The sequence below is a fragment of the Pseudorca crassidens genome, chromosome 2 (genome assembly GCF_039906515.1).
Source record: "Pseudorca crassidens isolate mPseCra1 chromosome 2, mPseCra1.hap1, whole genome shotgun sequence".
Classification (NCBI taxonomy): Eukaryota; Metazoa; Chordata; class Mammalia; order Artiodactyla; family Delphinidae; genus Pseudorca; species Pseudorca crassidens.
Genome location: NC_090297.1, coordinates 180,008,032 through 180,025,404, shown reverse-complemented (window position 1 = coordinate 180,025,404; position 17,373 = coordinate 180,008,032). Strand labels below are relative to the sequence as shown.

Below are 17,373 nucleotides of genomic sequence, written 5' to 3'. Positions count from 1 at the left end.
TTAAGCTTGTCAAGAGACTTCCCTCTTAATCTCTGCTAATTTCCTAAGTGTTGATAATTACTGCTGATTGAATTAGGTATTGTTGATCTCTTTTATAGAAATAATAACTATCTTTAATAGTAAGACCTCACAAAGAATGATTTCATATGCTTAATTTTAAACTGTAGATATGACCATTTCACACACTGACTGATGATTTTTACTTAATATATTATAAAATTTTCAATTTATCTCATGATATTTTGATTTTTATCATTTCAGGACCACCAAACAATTTTGAGAGCATGGGCTGTAAAAGATTTTGCTCCAAATTGCCCTTTGTATGTCCAGATCTTAAAGCCTGAAAATAAATTCCATATCAAATTTGCTGGTAAGTTTGGCCTTGAATGAGATCCTTTGAATTGCCTCAAATTCCCATTTTGATTGTAAGAGTTATGTCTCTGAAGTTAGTGGTAACTTATTACATTCATGTTTCTGTAGAACAGAAGAATTTCCTTTTTATCATCTACTTGTTATGAGGATTTATTCACTTTAAAATGTGAATTTTTGTGGTGAATTTTTACTTTTTTATATAATTTGGTGATTTTAGTAACCGAACTTGCTGGATACATTAGTAAGCTTGAATAGATTAGCCGTGATTAGTTGAGTACATAATATAGACACAGGTTTCAAATGTTATACGTACTAATTTATACTTATGTTTACATATAGATAGACAATACTTTGCTATAGATCATTTTATAAATATATAAACTTACCACGGAATAGAATAATATAATATATTCAAGGATTTTAAATAGACTTAATTTGGGGGTGGATTTTGAAAACAATTCAAGAACAAGATACATGTGAATTTTTCATTCAGGCGCTGCTTTTAAAATAATTATCCACAAGACATTATACTTTAAACTGTTAGAAAATTGAACAGTAAAATGGTACTTTATTTTTTTCTTAAGTGCTTCTGTAGGAATTGATTTTGATCCAGGCAGTAATTTATATACTTTTTTTTCAAATATAAGAACCATTTTTATAAAATTTCACCTTAATGGTCTAAACCTTCAAAAATCGTTAAAATGTAAATCATTTTAAGTATGCATTTGCAAAATGTATGTCCTTCAGAAGATGTATTCACATACCTTAAAATGCTTACCTATTAGCATATGATATTTAAAAGAAACATTATAAACACTAAGAAATTTTAAAATAATGATGAGAATCATGAAATTATTGCTATTCAATTTTCTCTGACTCTTATCTTTTAACCTTGCTGCTAATGACATCACTTTTTTCTAAAAAAGTATAGGAAACAACTTAAAGCAATGACTCTCAACTTTGGCAGCATTTTACAATCTGTTTTGAAGATTTTTTTAAAGTACTAACCAAAGATTCTGAGAATTTAAATGGTCTCTGTGAATTTAAATGGTTTAGATGGTGCCAGGGTTTCTTTAAGCCTGTTTCCTAAACCGAAAATTAAAAGTAACAGTACCTCCTTTGTAGACAGTCTTTTGAAATTGAATGGAAAAATACATGTAAAGTATTCCATTCTTGGCCAGTTACATTTGTTATTAACATTCAAGAAGTGCCAATTATTTATCTAAAAAAAGTTTGTAACTAAGCTGCCTTATTTTTAATATTATTTAGGAAAAGGAATATTTTGCGAAATCTTCATACCTCATAATGACTTGCTATGATAAAATTTTTAGGAAGATAGTAATGGCACAGCACTAAAGTTCTTAAAAATATATTTAACTTTGAGTGCCAACATTTAAGATTTAGCTCAACATATTAGTATTTTTGCTCCTATATTTTTCTCTTGTTAAATGACCATAATAATATAATGTCTCTATTCCATTGTTTAGAATTAGCAGTAAGGATTAAATAAATAATATCTGAAACATATTAGGTCTTCAATAAATGAATATTGAATGTGGATCTTAAAACAATATGTCGTTTGGGAAAACAATTTTTACTTTTGAATGTGCTATAACTAAAATTCAGAGCAGATTTTAGTTTTTCTCCCTTTAGCAAGCCATTGATGTGCTCACAACAGACCAAACTCACTGGAATTGTCTATTTTACAAACAAATCATTTTACAAAATGATTTGAATTGATTCTTTCACATTCTTATTTTGCTGTTATTTCGATAAATCCATCAAAATGAACAGTTTTAAAATTCTATCCCAATAGTTTATCTCATTATTTCTCATTTATGGCATCTGCTGAAATTCGTTTTAATAATGTCTGTATTCTTTTATGGCTGAGATTAAAACATCTCAGAGGAACTCTTTTTATAATATGAAAAGATGAAAGCACCCTGGTTTCATTAAAATGTCATAAGAAACAGTTTGGGGTGATGTATGAGACTCTCAAACCAATATAATGTGCTTTATATCTCAGCATGAGGTTAAAAAGATTATGGACTTAACCTTTCAAAAGGCAGTATATCAAGCTGTCATTTCGTTGGTGTGGTAGGTTGTTAAAATAATGGCTTCCAATGAGCCATGCTCCCTGTGTCTGTGTCCTGTTGTGATTCCACGTTGCGGCTTCTTCCATGAGGAGGTGTAATCTATTTCTCCACCCTTTGAGTATGGGTTGTCCTGTCACTTGGCTTTGACCAATGCACTGTGACAAAAGCGGCATTGTGTGACTTTAGAAACTAAGCCTTAAAAGGCCATCCAGCCTTTGCTTGCCTTTCATAGGAACACCACCCAGAGACTGCTTGTGAAGAATCCCGATTTAGTCTTTCCAAGGATGAAAAATCACATGGAAAGTGAGGCTCATCCATCCCTGGCACCCCACCTCCCTAGCTCCCAACTCACCCATCAACCAACCCAAAAATCCATGCTGACCCACAGAATGTTGAGAAATGAAATGATTATTTTAAGCCACTAAATTTTGGAGTCATTTGTTATACAGCAATAGATAATGAATACTGTTTGTAATAAAATAATAATTGCTTTAATCTTAAATCATATTTACTTGGTAATATTATATTTTTGTCCTTGTAGTCTCATGAGTATTAAACAGCATGATTCCAATTATCACAAGATATAAAATATATTTTTATTTCCATTTATTTAATTACTTTCTTCACGTCCCCTAAATTATAGAACTCCTAGCATGACTATCATTGATGTATTTTTTTAAAGTAAATCCACATTTTTAAAATATGAAAGGGAGAACTTCAAAAGTCAACTGACATGTATGGAAAATATTAGAAAGCAAAAACATATGTAGCAACCTAGTAACTATTACTTTATGCAGATATACCATTTATATAATTTATGGATCATTTTCTCCTGAACAAAAAGACTGTAGGCATTCATTAAAGTAAATTATGGAATTGTTACACTATTATTTGAATGAATTATTATAGTATTAATTATAAAAACAATTATTATATGAATTTTTATAGTATTAATTATAAATACAATTATTTTCTACATTTTGATCAGATTCACAGAAGAAAAGTCCATATGGACATGATTTCAGCAATAGAAAAGATATGCTCTTACTCATGTCAACAAGAGAGAAAGTTAACATAGTGAGCCTAGAGTTAGAAAGAACAAAATCCTCAGGAAAATAATAGTTACAATAAAAGATTTCTGAATATGAGCCCAAGTATAAATTGTAATGATTCAAGTAAAATAAAAATACCCTTCACAGATAATTTGATTAATTTAATCACAACAATTTTCAAGAAGAAAATAAACACAAATTGGTTCATAGAAAAACAGTATTTATTTTCAGCAGTTTGCCCTTTTTTATAATAAATTTGTCAAAGTGAATAGATATATATTGCAAATTCTGGAATGAGGCTGACCTCAGTCAAATCTTTGTTCTATTATGTAATGACTGCATGATCTCAGGCTTCTTGATCTCTCAAGGTTGAGTTCTTCAATATGTACAGTGAGGGTAATAAGAGAAACTATCCCATAGGGTTGTTATGATTAAAAAAGTTACTCAAAAGAACATCAGCCACTAGTAATTAGTACCTATCAAATTGATGATTGTCATGAATCTTGAATACCTATGTCTCACCCTCCTAATAGTCTGTATTATCTTTGTCTCCAGGAAAAGTAACTGAGGGTTTCCCATGAAGCTTTACAAAGAGCTTATTATAGACATTCAAAGAGCACATAATTTTCAGTTTGCACATGTTTTCCAGAGAACAGAAAAAGAAAGATGTCTCCCTAACTCATTGTATGGGATTATGGCCTTGATACAAAACTCATTAAGCATAGTATGGGAAATGATAATTAGAGACCAATTTAGTTGATTAACATGGTTGAAAAATTATAGAAAATATATTAGCAAAGTAATGTATTTAAAAAATAATGTATCATCACCAAGTTGGAATTATTCTAGAAGTAGATCATCATTTCAAAGAAGAAAATATTATTATTATTTCAATGGATACAAAAAAGCATTTGAGAGAGAATTCAACATCCCTTCAAAATTTTAAAAACAGAAAAATATAAAATGCTAGGAAGCTACAAGTAAGGAACTTCTTAACCTAAGGCAGATTATCTACAAAATAACCTAGAGGAAAACAAATATTTAGTGGTCACATATTGAGAGTCTGTCTTTAAGATTATGTACAAACAAGGATGCCTACTAAAACCACTTTTACTCAGCATTGTCCTGGAAATCCTAAGGCATGCATTAAGACTACAAAAATAAATAAAAGGAATAAGTATTGGAAAAAGAGAAATAAAATTGCCATTATCCACATATCATAAGATATTCTACGAAGAAAATTCAAAAGAATTTTCTTTTTTTCCTAGAATACCTTTTCCTTATGGGAGCTCATCCATTTATTTGATTTCCAAAATTGAGTCTCTCCCTCAAATATCCACTATGAACTCCTGTCTTGTTCCTCTAAATAAATAGTCAGTGTCTCCTGTTAGGTTTCTAATAGCTGTCTCAAAATTAAGATATCTAGAGATAGTTACTGATTTTCCCTGACCTAAAATCTGTTTCACCCCCATTCTTCCCAGCAGCATCTATTAATACTTAGAACTCAAGCCCAAAACCCATGAGTCTTTCATTATTCCATTGTTTGTATCCAATCCATCAAGTGGTATATGGTTCCACTCCCTGAATATCTCAGTCTTATCCACAGACACAACCCTTGTCCATGCCATAATCAGGTTTTACTTAGGCTGTTTCAAAACACTCCCTTTCCTTTTTCTCCTGAGTATTTACAAATTGTATCTATAAACTTATTGCTGCTCTCATATTCCCATCATATTTTCAATAATGAATGTCATTTGTGTATTGTAGGAGACAGTTACATCTTCATACCATCGATGTCAGCCTAAACTCACTGTTTCCTCCTTTCAGTATATGGATGCCAGCATTCTTTCACAGCTTTGTTTTTATTTTTTTATATGTTTTTTTAAATTTATTTTTGGCTGTGTTGGGTCTTCGTTGCTGCGCGTGGGCTTTCTGTAGTTGCGGCGAGCGGGGGCTACTCTTTGTTGTGCTGCGTGGGCCTCTCATTGCGGTGGCTTCTCTTCTTGCGGAGCACGGGCTCTAGGCGCGTGGGCTCAGCAGTTGTGGCGCATGGGCTTAGTTGCCCCACAGCATGTGGGACCTTCCCGGACAAGGGCTCGAACCCGTGTCCCCTGCATTGGCAGGTGGATTCTTAACCACTGCTTCATCAGGGAAGTCCCAACATCATTATTTTTAAATGACTCTAGTGGATTATTTTTTGTCAACCTCTGTAGATGAAAAATTGAATGGTAATATAGCTTTGGTTATGTTAAATCTTTTTTCCTGTGAGAAATAATTTTGTCAATGCACTTCTTTTTTAAAAGTGGGAATTGGTACTGAACATAGGAAGAGGTAATGGCAGTGTTCCCTAGCTATGACTAATAGAAAAATGTGGTTTTATAACATCTTGTACTCTTTGTCAGCCTCTTGTGGGACTAGCAATTCCAGTAAAGCCTCTCCAGGTCAAATATTTGACCTGAAATTACCTGGAAAAAAGATTCGCCTCCACATTGCTGAACTGTTCATAAATTGTCTCTCCTTAGTGACAAAACTGTGATGAAAAAGGCAAAACATTATAGTAGTTCAGTTTTTAGATGTGTTTCTGTAGCCCACGTTTTAATCAGAATAAAACCAAACCCATATCTTTTTCTTCACTGTACATTCCGAAATTCTTTAAAAAAAATACACAAAACAAAACAAAACAAATGGACAAGAAAAATATGTACCTGACTAGGAAAAGAACTCCTTTACTGCAAAGCCTTGAATGAACTTAAAGAATGAACTGTACTCTCCAGTTTGTCACTTGAATGGAAAATCTTTGCTGTTTGTCTCCTAATCAGATGAAATTACTCAGAAAATCTGTGAGAGGGTGAACCCCTATTATCTGAGTAAATTAATTGCTAAATTTAGGTTCCCACTCTATACTCCCCCTGCCAAATAAAGTGTTAGGTCATCTGTGACTATTCAATTCCCTTTTCTTTATCGACTAATTTTCTTTCAACTACTGGGTTCTCTGGAAATTTCCCACTTCATTTTAACAAATATAGGAAGGCATAAAAATCAAATTGATAAATTTTCACCCACAAGTAGGAGTAAAGAATGTAAACATATGTCTGTAAATAAATTTGTAGGAGTGAGGAACATAAAATCAATTTGTAAGTGATTTGTGAATTTTCTATGAATTTTATTTCCCATGCTTCGATGATGATATTTCCTAAGTAACAGATTTGAATTAAAGTTCATGAATGAATGGAAGAATCAGACCACAATAGTAAAGTGCTGAATGAATAAAATTCTTTCTCCTTCACCACTAAAGTGTGCCGAGAAGAATGATTCATGATACTAGAACTATAGGAGTGAGTTCTGGCAACTTAAAAAAAGAAACAAAAAAAGATCTTAATTGCAAGAAAAGTTAAAATGGGCAAAAGGAAATACTTTCTAACAATATCATTGACAATACTCTATAAACATATGTTTTTCTTATAGTATATAGTCATGGATGGCTACCGTTATAAAAACAATATTGTTTAAAATCACACACACACACACACACACACACACACACATACGCACATATTGGAGAAATGATTTGACTAAAAGTTTAGCCATCGGTTTTTACTGGCGCACCAGACACTCCAATGCCTCAATTTTTCCTCCCCAAAAAGAGAGTGGAAAAATATTTCTAAGCAATATAAATATTGGAAATTATCTTAGCTGTTTCTAGATAACATATGTATGCACAAGGCTTGGCTTTTACCAAATGGTGATGTGTGAGTTCTTCATGCTGAATAATTTCTTCATTTCCCATATACACCCACATAGACACCATGTTAAACTTCATTCTTTCAACCTACTTAAAAACATAATGCTTTGAATTCTTATATTTTCAAAGATAAATTACCAAAACTTTGAAAATTCTCCATTTTTAGATGGAAATATTTTCTTTTTGATTTTTGTCTTATTGTGAAGATTATCAGAAACCACTTAACATAAGGCCATCTTTAGACCCAGCACAATTTGGAGTTTTTACTTTTTTTTCCCACTATTTTTCACTTTGCAAAAAAATCAAACATACAGTTTTAAAATTATACAATGAAAATGTGTATTACCCCCATTTACATTCAACAGTGAACATTTCCACATTTGTTTCATCTTCTGTGTATTACACACACACAGGCACACACACACACAAACACACACATTTTTACATAAGCATGTTTTTCCTAAGAATGACATTCTGCTACATAGCCAAGATAACATTTTCACCCCTAAGAGATGAAAATCAACATTTTATTTTTAATTGCATTTGCTTTTTAAGTTTTTTTGTAGAAGTAATTTTAGATCAACAGAAGAATGGTATATATAGAACAGAGTGCTTCTATGTAGCCTTTCACATAACACCCTTCCTGGAATGTTAACTTCTTATATAGCCATGGCCCATTTAATCAAAAATTTAAAAATTAACATTGCTGTGGATTATTTTTAAGTTAAATGCATTCCTGTATTTTGCTCCTCCTAATAAAATATCAATCTTGTATTTGTTTTTCCTTTCTGTGACTTTTACAAGTTTAAAATATGGGCCAAACCATATTTCCTGCCTTTTCTCTTTGACACTTGATTAATTGCTGCTGACCATTAGGTTTTTAAAGCCATTTTCTTGAGGACCGCTTATAATTTAATTAACTCAAAGCATCTTTATGTTTTTCTCCATTAATTTTCTTATGGTTGTATATTTCTCAAAGATTCATTTTCATGATTCTGGAAACCAGAGAAGCGTGTTTCTTCTTCTGTCTTAGGAAAGTGCCAGACATATTCTATCACAACCCAGGCCTATGATTTTCAGTCTGTAAAGTAGTTTCTTGATATGAATGTTTCATAAAGAAAACCGGTATATCCTCTTTTATTCCTGCTTACTCATTCAAGACATTTTTATTGAGTCCTACTGTGAGCAATAAATTGTTCTAGGCACTAGTGGTATAATGAAGATGAAGATGGAGTAGCTATCTATTCCAATGGCAGATTTTCTAATTTTCTTTACCTCTAACCCTTTAATAACCAGGGAGTGCACCTTTACATTCATCCCAAGAATAGCATTTCAACTGAGCTTTTTCTTTCTACAGAGAACTTCATTTGTAACCTTAGAATTCTCCTCCTCAACCCTTGCCACCCTCCTTATATATCAAAACTCATGATCCCAATTATGTTCTAATTTAGTAAAGTTTTCATGATTTGATATAATATCCCTGTTCCTGGAATAGTTACTTCTGTATTGAAAAGAGTCTCTTAAAACACAATTTTTAACCCCAAAAGAATGAGATCCTAATACTAGGACAGCCAACAAGTGGAGAGAGCAAATATTATAATGGGATGTTTATTTAATCTAACATTGCCTCAAATCATACTGCGTAAGGACATATTGTAAACATGCGCATGTGTGGGTGTTGTGTGTGTGTGCGATTGTGAATTAGGCTTTACTAAAGAATTGGAATGTTGTTGGAGAAGCAATGAGAGGCTAATGAAGGTTTTAGGTAAAGGTGTAAATTTTTAACTAGTTAACAGAGTGACTCCAGGGGAAATATGGAGCGCAGGGAAGAGGACAAAAAGGACCTCATGGGGTGATTATTTAGGAAGTTATTATATTTGTTCAGGTGAGCGATACTGAGAGATTGAAGCTAATGGTCGTTCAGGGTGAGAACGGATTCACGAATCATTTCAGATGTTCTCTAGACTTCATAATAAGTTGACTGTGAGAGCCACAGAAGAGTGAGAAATAATTTTATCTTTGCAACTTTCCATCTCTTGTTTGTGTATTCTCATATTTAATATGAATTATACTATAACAGTTAATGAATCTATTTGTAGTTGCTTAGATGTTCATTTAACTCATATGATTTAAAAACTTAAATGATCTGTTAAGAATGTTGAAAAGTAATACTGTAACTCAGGAGAATGCAAAAATGTATGAAATAGTGAAAAGGAAAATATGCAAAAATGTATGAAATAGTGAAAAGGAAAAAAAAAAAAGTACAGTTTTCCACCTGTGTCGGGGAAACCCCAGGTCTTTCCTCCTGTTTCTCTGCTGTGACCTTTACTTCTCACACCAAGCACTTCGCTTCTGACACTTCTGGTCACCAAATGTGTGGTTTTTTTTTTTTTCCCCACACCAAGCAATTCTGTGCAACACCAGCTGGGTGTCCTACAATTCAACTCAATTCTGACACTGTCTATTCAAAGATAGCATCAGATCCCACAGGTTAAGGGACCAGACCTGCAAAACTCCCCCAGATGATGAGGTAAATAGAGCAAGGCCTGGGAGGGTCCTGAGCACAGGAGCCTCTGTCCCTGTGGATTTGGGGTGCATCAGCCTCCCAGGGTAGATGTGTTCACCAACCTGGAAGCCCTCCAGACCCCTGACTACTGGTATTTTATGGAGATTTCCTCACATAAGCATGACCATTTATTAACTCCACTTCCAGCCCCTCTACCCTCTCTGGAAGATGGGGTTGGAACTGAAAATTCCAAGCTTCTAATCACAACTTGGTCTTTCTGGTGACCAGTCCCATCCTGGAGCCATCCAGAAGCCCACCCAGAGCCACCTCATTAGGACAAAACATGCTCCGAGTACTCTTATCACTTAGGAATTTACAACAGGTTTAAGAGCTCTGTGTCAGCGACTGGGTTGAAGCCAAATATAATAACAAGAGATGTTCTGAGTGCTCTTATCAACCAGGATATTACAATGGTTTCAGGAGTTCTGTGTCAGGAAAACTGGGGATAGAAATCAATATATATCCTTTCTATTATCTCACAAAAAGCTTTCAAATAAGTAAGTAATCTTCCACCATGATGTGGTAACAAGGAATTCTACAGGAGAAGGAGTGACACAGGAAAAGAACACCAGAAATCTAGGTACAGACCCCGTAACTTTTTCTGCATCATTCGTTTTTTCTAGCAGTGTCATTAAAATATGTGTCCGTAGAATGCTACTCTGGAAGTATTGGGAAATGCTTGGTATGAGAGTACTGTATAAAGTAGTAAAAGGATGCACGTGCAGAAATCCAAAAAGGATGGATACATCAGCTAGTATCGGTTTATACAATTATGTGAAGCTTTCATGAGGAAATAATATGACCTGCACACAACATTTAAATAAAAAGACATCCATTACAGTTTTTATTGTAAGAATAGACGTAGAAAGAAGTAAAGTGTCTCATATGAGAACACATACATAAGATATACAAGATGTGGTGTGTATATAAATTATGCACCTATAATTCATTGTTAGAAATTATATTAAAATGAAGAGTAGTACAGATGAAATAAGCAAGATAGGAAATTCCTTAAAGTAGGGTAACAATTTTATTAATACTATTTATGTACATTAAATTGTATTTTATATGGAAATGTAATACTAGCTAGAAGGTAAGTTTGTTGAAGATGGTTGTTTTTAATTTATTTATGGAGCTTATATTTTCACATTTTTCCCACGAGATCCAAATTATCAAGTGTAATTAATGCCATGAAAAAATTTGCAAATAGTTATATCTAAGCAGGGAAGATGTTAACTTAATTACAACAAGGGGTTATGTTTGTATAGGGTATAATATGTTTGTATAGACCTGAAATATCACTATTATGTGGGTAAAAGATAATGTATGTGAACTTAGATCTGTGCAATTAGCATATTGTTATATAACCCACAACCAACTCTCATTTAATATATTGATATAATGACAACTTTCATTGGTGCCCAGTTCTCATTTAAACCATCAAGCTATTCTGTGTAGTAAATCATAAGGACTAAATCTGATGAATTAGCCAATACCTAGTTCCTCCTTGAGAATGTTAAATTCACCTTCCAATAAGGAATGAAAAATAAGTCAATTTAAAAAGGGGTAGCTATTTTTAAAACCACCAAGGTGAATGTAATTAGCTGAGATAAGTTATTTCCAAAAAATTTTGGAAGTTTACATGTTTAAAAATAAGAAAAAGAAATCTGTAATATGTTGAAATTGTAAATTAGTAATTTTGACAAAATCAGTTTGTTTTTCGATTTGTTATTCATTATTAGGTTTTCAGCTTCTTAAGATTCAGTTTTGTCTGGAACTAAAAAAAGTAAAATAAAAGCTCGATTATCATAAAAGAGGTTTTTGTGAACTTGTGTTATAATAGCCTTAAGATGATTATCTAGTTTAATTCCTAGGTTAAATGGTATGTGTACTTTTATGGTTTTTAATACACAATACCAATTTGCTCTCCAGAAATGAATAACTTATCATTGCAGGAGTGAGCAATATTCCTTTTAACTTTTGCCCCTTGGCTGAATGAAAAATAATATAAGAACTATATTATTATTATTGTGACAGTTGACATTTATTTAATGCTTACTATATGCAATGACTACTTTTTATAGATTAACTCAATGAATTTTCCTTTTTTAATTAATTTTTTATTGGAGTATAGTGGATTTACAATGTTGTGTTAGTTTCTGCTGTACAGCAAAGGGAATCAGTTCTACACATACATATATCCATTCTTTTTTAGATTCTTTTCCCATATAGGTCATTACAGAGTATTGTAGCTCAATGAATTTTCATCACAACCTTGTTAAGATAGTAGATTAGTTATCTATTGCTGATACTGAGTTAATGACTTCACATCTTCACAGTATAACCAGTAAACACTCATTGTCTCACAGTTTCTGTGGGTCAGGAATTTGGGAGGAGTAATAATCAGGTTATGTGTGATGTTGCAGTAAAGATGTCAGTTGGGGCTACGTTATCTGAAGGCTTGACTTGGGCTGGAAGATCTGCATCCAGGGTGGTCCCCTTTTCACTGACATGGTTGGCAAGTTAGTGCTGGCTGTTGGCAGGAGGCCTCAGTTCCTTACCTCTTAGACTTTTCCTTAAGGCAGAAGCCAGAATGTCCTTGCCTTGGCCATCACACTCTGTCATTTCCACAGTATCTTACTGGTCACAAGATCAGTCCTATTCTGTGTAGGTGGGAATGACACAGGATCTAAAGCCTGTCATAGAGGCTGTCTGGAAGGCTAGCTGCCACAGGTAGATTCCAGTATTATTCCCCTTTTACGGATGAGAAAACTGAGACAGGAAGATGTTAAGTAAAATGCTGATGGTACCATAACTTAGTGGTACAGCTGGACCTTAAATGCACGTTTTCTGTCTCCAGAATGTGTGCTGTTAAGAGACATGTGGTGTTGCCACTAATAGTTTGTTTTAATTTTAAAGTTTTGATTACTAACAGTTGCACATTTCCATGTATCTATTGTACATTTAATTTGTGTGTGCATTTGTGTATAAAACATCGCTTTACCGTTATTTTCTACAGAGGTGACTATTTTTCTCTTAGTGAATTGTAGAGATTTTTTGTATTCTAAAATTACTAACATTTTGACTTTTTGAAAGTTGCATTTTTTTTTTTCAGTTTGCCAATTGTCTTTCGGTTGTGTTCATGGTGTTTTTAACTAACAGAATTTTTGTCTCCTTCTTGCACAATCATCAATGTTTTCTTTATGATTTTTGCCTCTGGATTATCCAAGGATCCATCATGTAATAGTTCAAATCAGTTTATTTTTCCAATAGTTACTTTTCTTAAGACAGAGTTTTTAGCAACCCCTAGAATTATCTCCTAAGATCAAAAAGAATGTGTGGATCATGAAGGACTGAAATGCCTAACTTACTTCATTTTTTTGGAATCTGTTGATGTGAACATCATGTTGAAAAATTGTAGGGGCTGGTTGGTGGAAGAATAGTCCATAGTAGGCAAGGACTCAGCAAGACAAGACACATGCCTCAATTATCCCATTAAGTCAACCTCACTTTGCATTAAGAAACTCCTTTTAAATTGAATATGCCTCCTGGTAAAATTGAAATTTCAATCATCTTTTGTACGTCTCTTTATTAAGATTGTTAGATGAATATCTAATTGATAGTAGCGTCTATCTACCTGTTTATTTCTGTAAGCATGGACATTTTGGAGGGAAAGGAAAAGATTTGATTATTATGGGAGACTGCTGAAAAACAGTATTTAGGATACACTCATTGGCAGTGGCCAATGAGTGTATCCTAAATACCCAATAGAAGAGATGAGGTGAGAGTTTCCTTTGCAGTTTTGTCCAGAGTAATGACATGGCTGAAAACAGCTGTCTCAGGTTATACATGACAACTATAAATATGGCTATAGGTTGTCGTTTGCGTGGGTAGATCAGGCAGATCGTAGCATCTTCTGTCTTTGGTAAGGAAAAGGTGTGTACTCACAGAAGTGCATATTTCCACTTATTGTCTATTTTTATGAAAGAAAAAACTTTACTTATCATGGGAGTTTGCTGTAGTTTGCTGTATGCTCTTCTGTGTTATTTCAATCTGAAGTTTACATTTGTGTAAGACAGAGATAAATAACTATACCAACTTGTCTAATATGATACTAGGCATAGTTGCTCAAAGCCTTAACGTGCTTAAAGACGTGGAATTCGAACTTATGCCTTGTGGCTCCAAATGTAATGATTCTTTCAGTCAAGTACAGGAGCACCTTTGCAACATTTTCCTACTTTATAATGTATTTCTACAAATGCTGGGATTATATTTTAGTCTTCATAGAATGTGTGGTTCAGAAAGTCTGTTTTCCAGTTTAATTGACAATGATTTCCAGAGATTTAGAGTGAAAAAGATATGTAGTGGAGTGTATACCTGTCCCCTGACGTCCTCCCAAGTGATTTCAGGCCTATTTACACTATTCAGACCTCACAATACCCAAACTCAATCTTCCGTTTTGCTAATTCAACCATCTAGTGCTATTTAAAGCCTTCCCCTCCACTTCATTGATGCAATGCTTTTCAATTAGCTTTTTTTATTTTTTTTGATGTGAGACCTATTTAATTTATTTTATTTTATTTTTTCACTTTGCTGTACAGCAGAGATTGGCCCAACATTGTAAATCAATTAGCTTTTAACGCAGTGCTACTCAAAGTGTGGGCCAAAAACCAGTTTCAGTCTACAGACTTTTACTAGGCTATAAAATAAATACCAAATTGACAGTGAGCATTTAGAAACTTTGATAGCAATCTGCCATTGCTGTGACACCCTAGTGCACCACAGTGTGTTGTCTCTTTGATAAGCGAGTAGACTGGTTTGGATCATATCATATTCATAGGTGAGTCACGTATGGCTTGAGTTCTATACAGGCATGCACGTTAGAACTGCATATGTGTCTGCAATGCATTGGAAATTAAAAAGAAAAGAAACATCTGTCCTTCATCACGAACAGCTGAGAAGCATAGCTCTGATGCCTTATCGGTCTAGAGTCTTCTGTGCCTCACCTTCCTTTTTTCTGTCCTGTCCTCTTTAAACCACCTGAACTCTGTGGTCTGTCATTCAGCCAACCTCATATCTGTATATACTGCTTTCCTTTGTTTTAACTTTTTATGCCTCCTGATTGACAATAACAAACATACAAACAAACAAAATTCTTATCAGATGGATTCTTTTTTCCTGCTCCTTGACTGAGCCTTGCTAGGAAAAAAAAAAAATCACACGGTGGATCAGACTTGTATCACTGTGAACTCATGTTCTGGCAGCTCACAGGCCCTTAACAGTGTGGATTTTTTTTTCCTTATCAAAACACGCTCTTACTCTTGCAGTTACCATTTCAATCTTTAGTTCACCTCTTAATTCTTAGGTAGGGGAAGGCAATGAGTGAAAATTTCCTCAGATTTTTGCTACCGAATTTTCCTAGTGTTACTTCCTTTTCACTTACCATTTCCTGCTTTTCTCCTGTTACAATAGGATTTCCTTATCTCCAGGCTGGACCCCATCACGTTGTACCTTGTCAGCAACCTTGTGATAGTTTTCTCTCCTTAATCTTCAAACCTCTTTCTTTGTTAATTTATCTCCATAAAAATTTAAATATCCTCCTGCCTCTCTGATTTACTTTTAAGAAAATCACCTCTGCATGCTTTCTTCACCTTTCAACTAACTACTGTTAATTATCCTTAAAAATCTTAGTTTAAACATCACTTCTTTGGGGATACTATTTCTGATTCCTGCAGAGCAGGAAAGGTATCCTTTTGTATCTTCTTAGAGCACTTGCATTTATGTCCTTTATAAAATTTATCGCAGTATATTTGCTACTAATAAATTTTCTAGAGATCTTTCAAAATCCCTTTGAATCAGTGACTCAAATCATTTTAGTCCAGCTATGATTTTGGGGTGTGTGTGATTGAAAAGCAATGGAATTGATTTCAAGGTCAGATTTGGCCACATTCCTTCCAAACTCCCTCATTAAGTGATGGGGTTTTGGGATACGTGGTGTTTGTATTTTTTCAGTTCAATTAAGAGGTTGTTTGAACCACTTGTCCGTCTGGTAGCAAGTAGTAAGCTTTAAAGTAAGTTCAGGGGAGAGAAAAACCACTAGAAGATTCACTTATTGTAATGTGCTTCCTTAATCAATTTTAGACTTGTATAGCTTTTGTAGAGTTCTTTATAGGCTGTGTGAATTTAAGTTAATAATGGATTTAGGCAAGTAACTTGACCTCTCTGAACATCTAATTGCTTATCTGAAAACTGTTTAACACAATATATATCATAAAACTTTTGTGAGGTTTAATAACACACATGCATACATACATATATATGTACCATTTAGCATAAAACTTGAAATCCTATTTGGGATTAGTATTATTATAATATGTTAAGGCAATTCAATAACTATATCCTTAACTCTCATGACATCAATTACTATCATGAGCTAGTGAGAAATGAATACTTTCGGTTAGTACCTAAATAAATGGAGTTTTGAGGTCAGCAATTTTTCAAAAAATATTAAGACTGCTGTTTCTGTGACATGTTTTAAAATAAAGGAGGTTATTAAAATTTAAACTGTTTTGCTCTAGGATACAGGAAATGATTCCCCTTTGAGCACTTAATTAGTATGATACATTAAAAAAATTACAGCATTAACATAAGGATTCAAGCAATTAGAAACACACAAAAATGTGTTTTATACTCAATATTACTGAAGTGAAATACGTCTGTTTATAGAACGTTGCCAGCGTCAAACTGGGTTGAATTCTGTATATTTAATAAGCATCTTGTATTTAGATCTTGTGAAACTAAATGACTTTTAAAGCTTTACTTAAACCTATTCTTAGCCATTGAATGGTTCACAGTCCTAGAATTGGCAGAAGTATGATGTCTGCTCATGTACACACACAAACACACACACTCCGACTGGTATTTTATTGATTAAAGCAACAGGATCAAAATAAAACTCGATTGTTAGAGATTACTCTCCTCGAAGAAAAAGAGGCAATTTTCATGGCAATCAATCCACTCATGCTTATAAACAGAGTCTAATAAGCGAAGGCTATGTGAGAGGTTTATAATGCAATTTGTTCAGTCGGTCTATGTAATAAACTCTTTCCCTATAAAATAAAAACAAATAACATTCAATTTTTAAAATTTACCCTGTTTCGTGTTTCTCTTTAAAAGCTCTTTCTCCAAAGGATATTTGATTTCTGTAAATCAAAATCTAGGACTAGATTGGTTTCATGCACTGTCCACTGTTGCTTACTGCTTTCTGAAGAGCTGTTACCTAGCAACTGCATGGAAGAAGCTTCCAGTACTTTAAATCATAGACAAGCTCAAAAAATACTGTGAGGCAGACTTTTAAAAAAATATTCTGACTTGTTAAAATGTAATTAACAAATTGATTTTCCATAAAGCAAAAGGGCCTTGAAAATAGATTTGATCGTATCTATCTATAAATTTGTAGCTTTAATTGCAATTGCTTATCTGAAGAGCTTTTAAATCAAAAATAATAAAAATAGCCATAAAACAGAAACCACAAATCTCACATAA

The 17,373-nt window shown here is 33.4% G+C and overlaps 1 protein-coding gene across 25 annotated transcripts in view; it reads left to right on the top strand.

Moving 5' to 3' along the window:
- Positions 1–17,373, top strand: part of KCNT2 (potassium sodium-activated channel subfamily T member 2) — a 372,254-nt gene that overhangs the window by 217,384 nt on the left and 137,497 nt on the right. For all 25 annotated transcript variants that reach the window (XR_010941497.1, XM_067729796.1, XM_067729784.1 and 22 more), the window contains one exon: positions 262–370. Coding sequence is in view for 24 of the 25 variants with exons in the window: in XM_067729796.1 (XP_067585897.1) it covers positions 262–370 (109 nt within the window). In the remaining variant the exon portion in view is untranslated. The remainder of the gene's footprint in view (positions 1–261; positions 371–17,373) is intronic.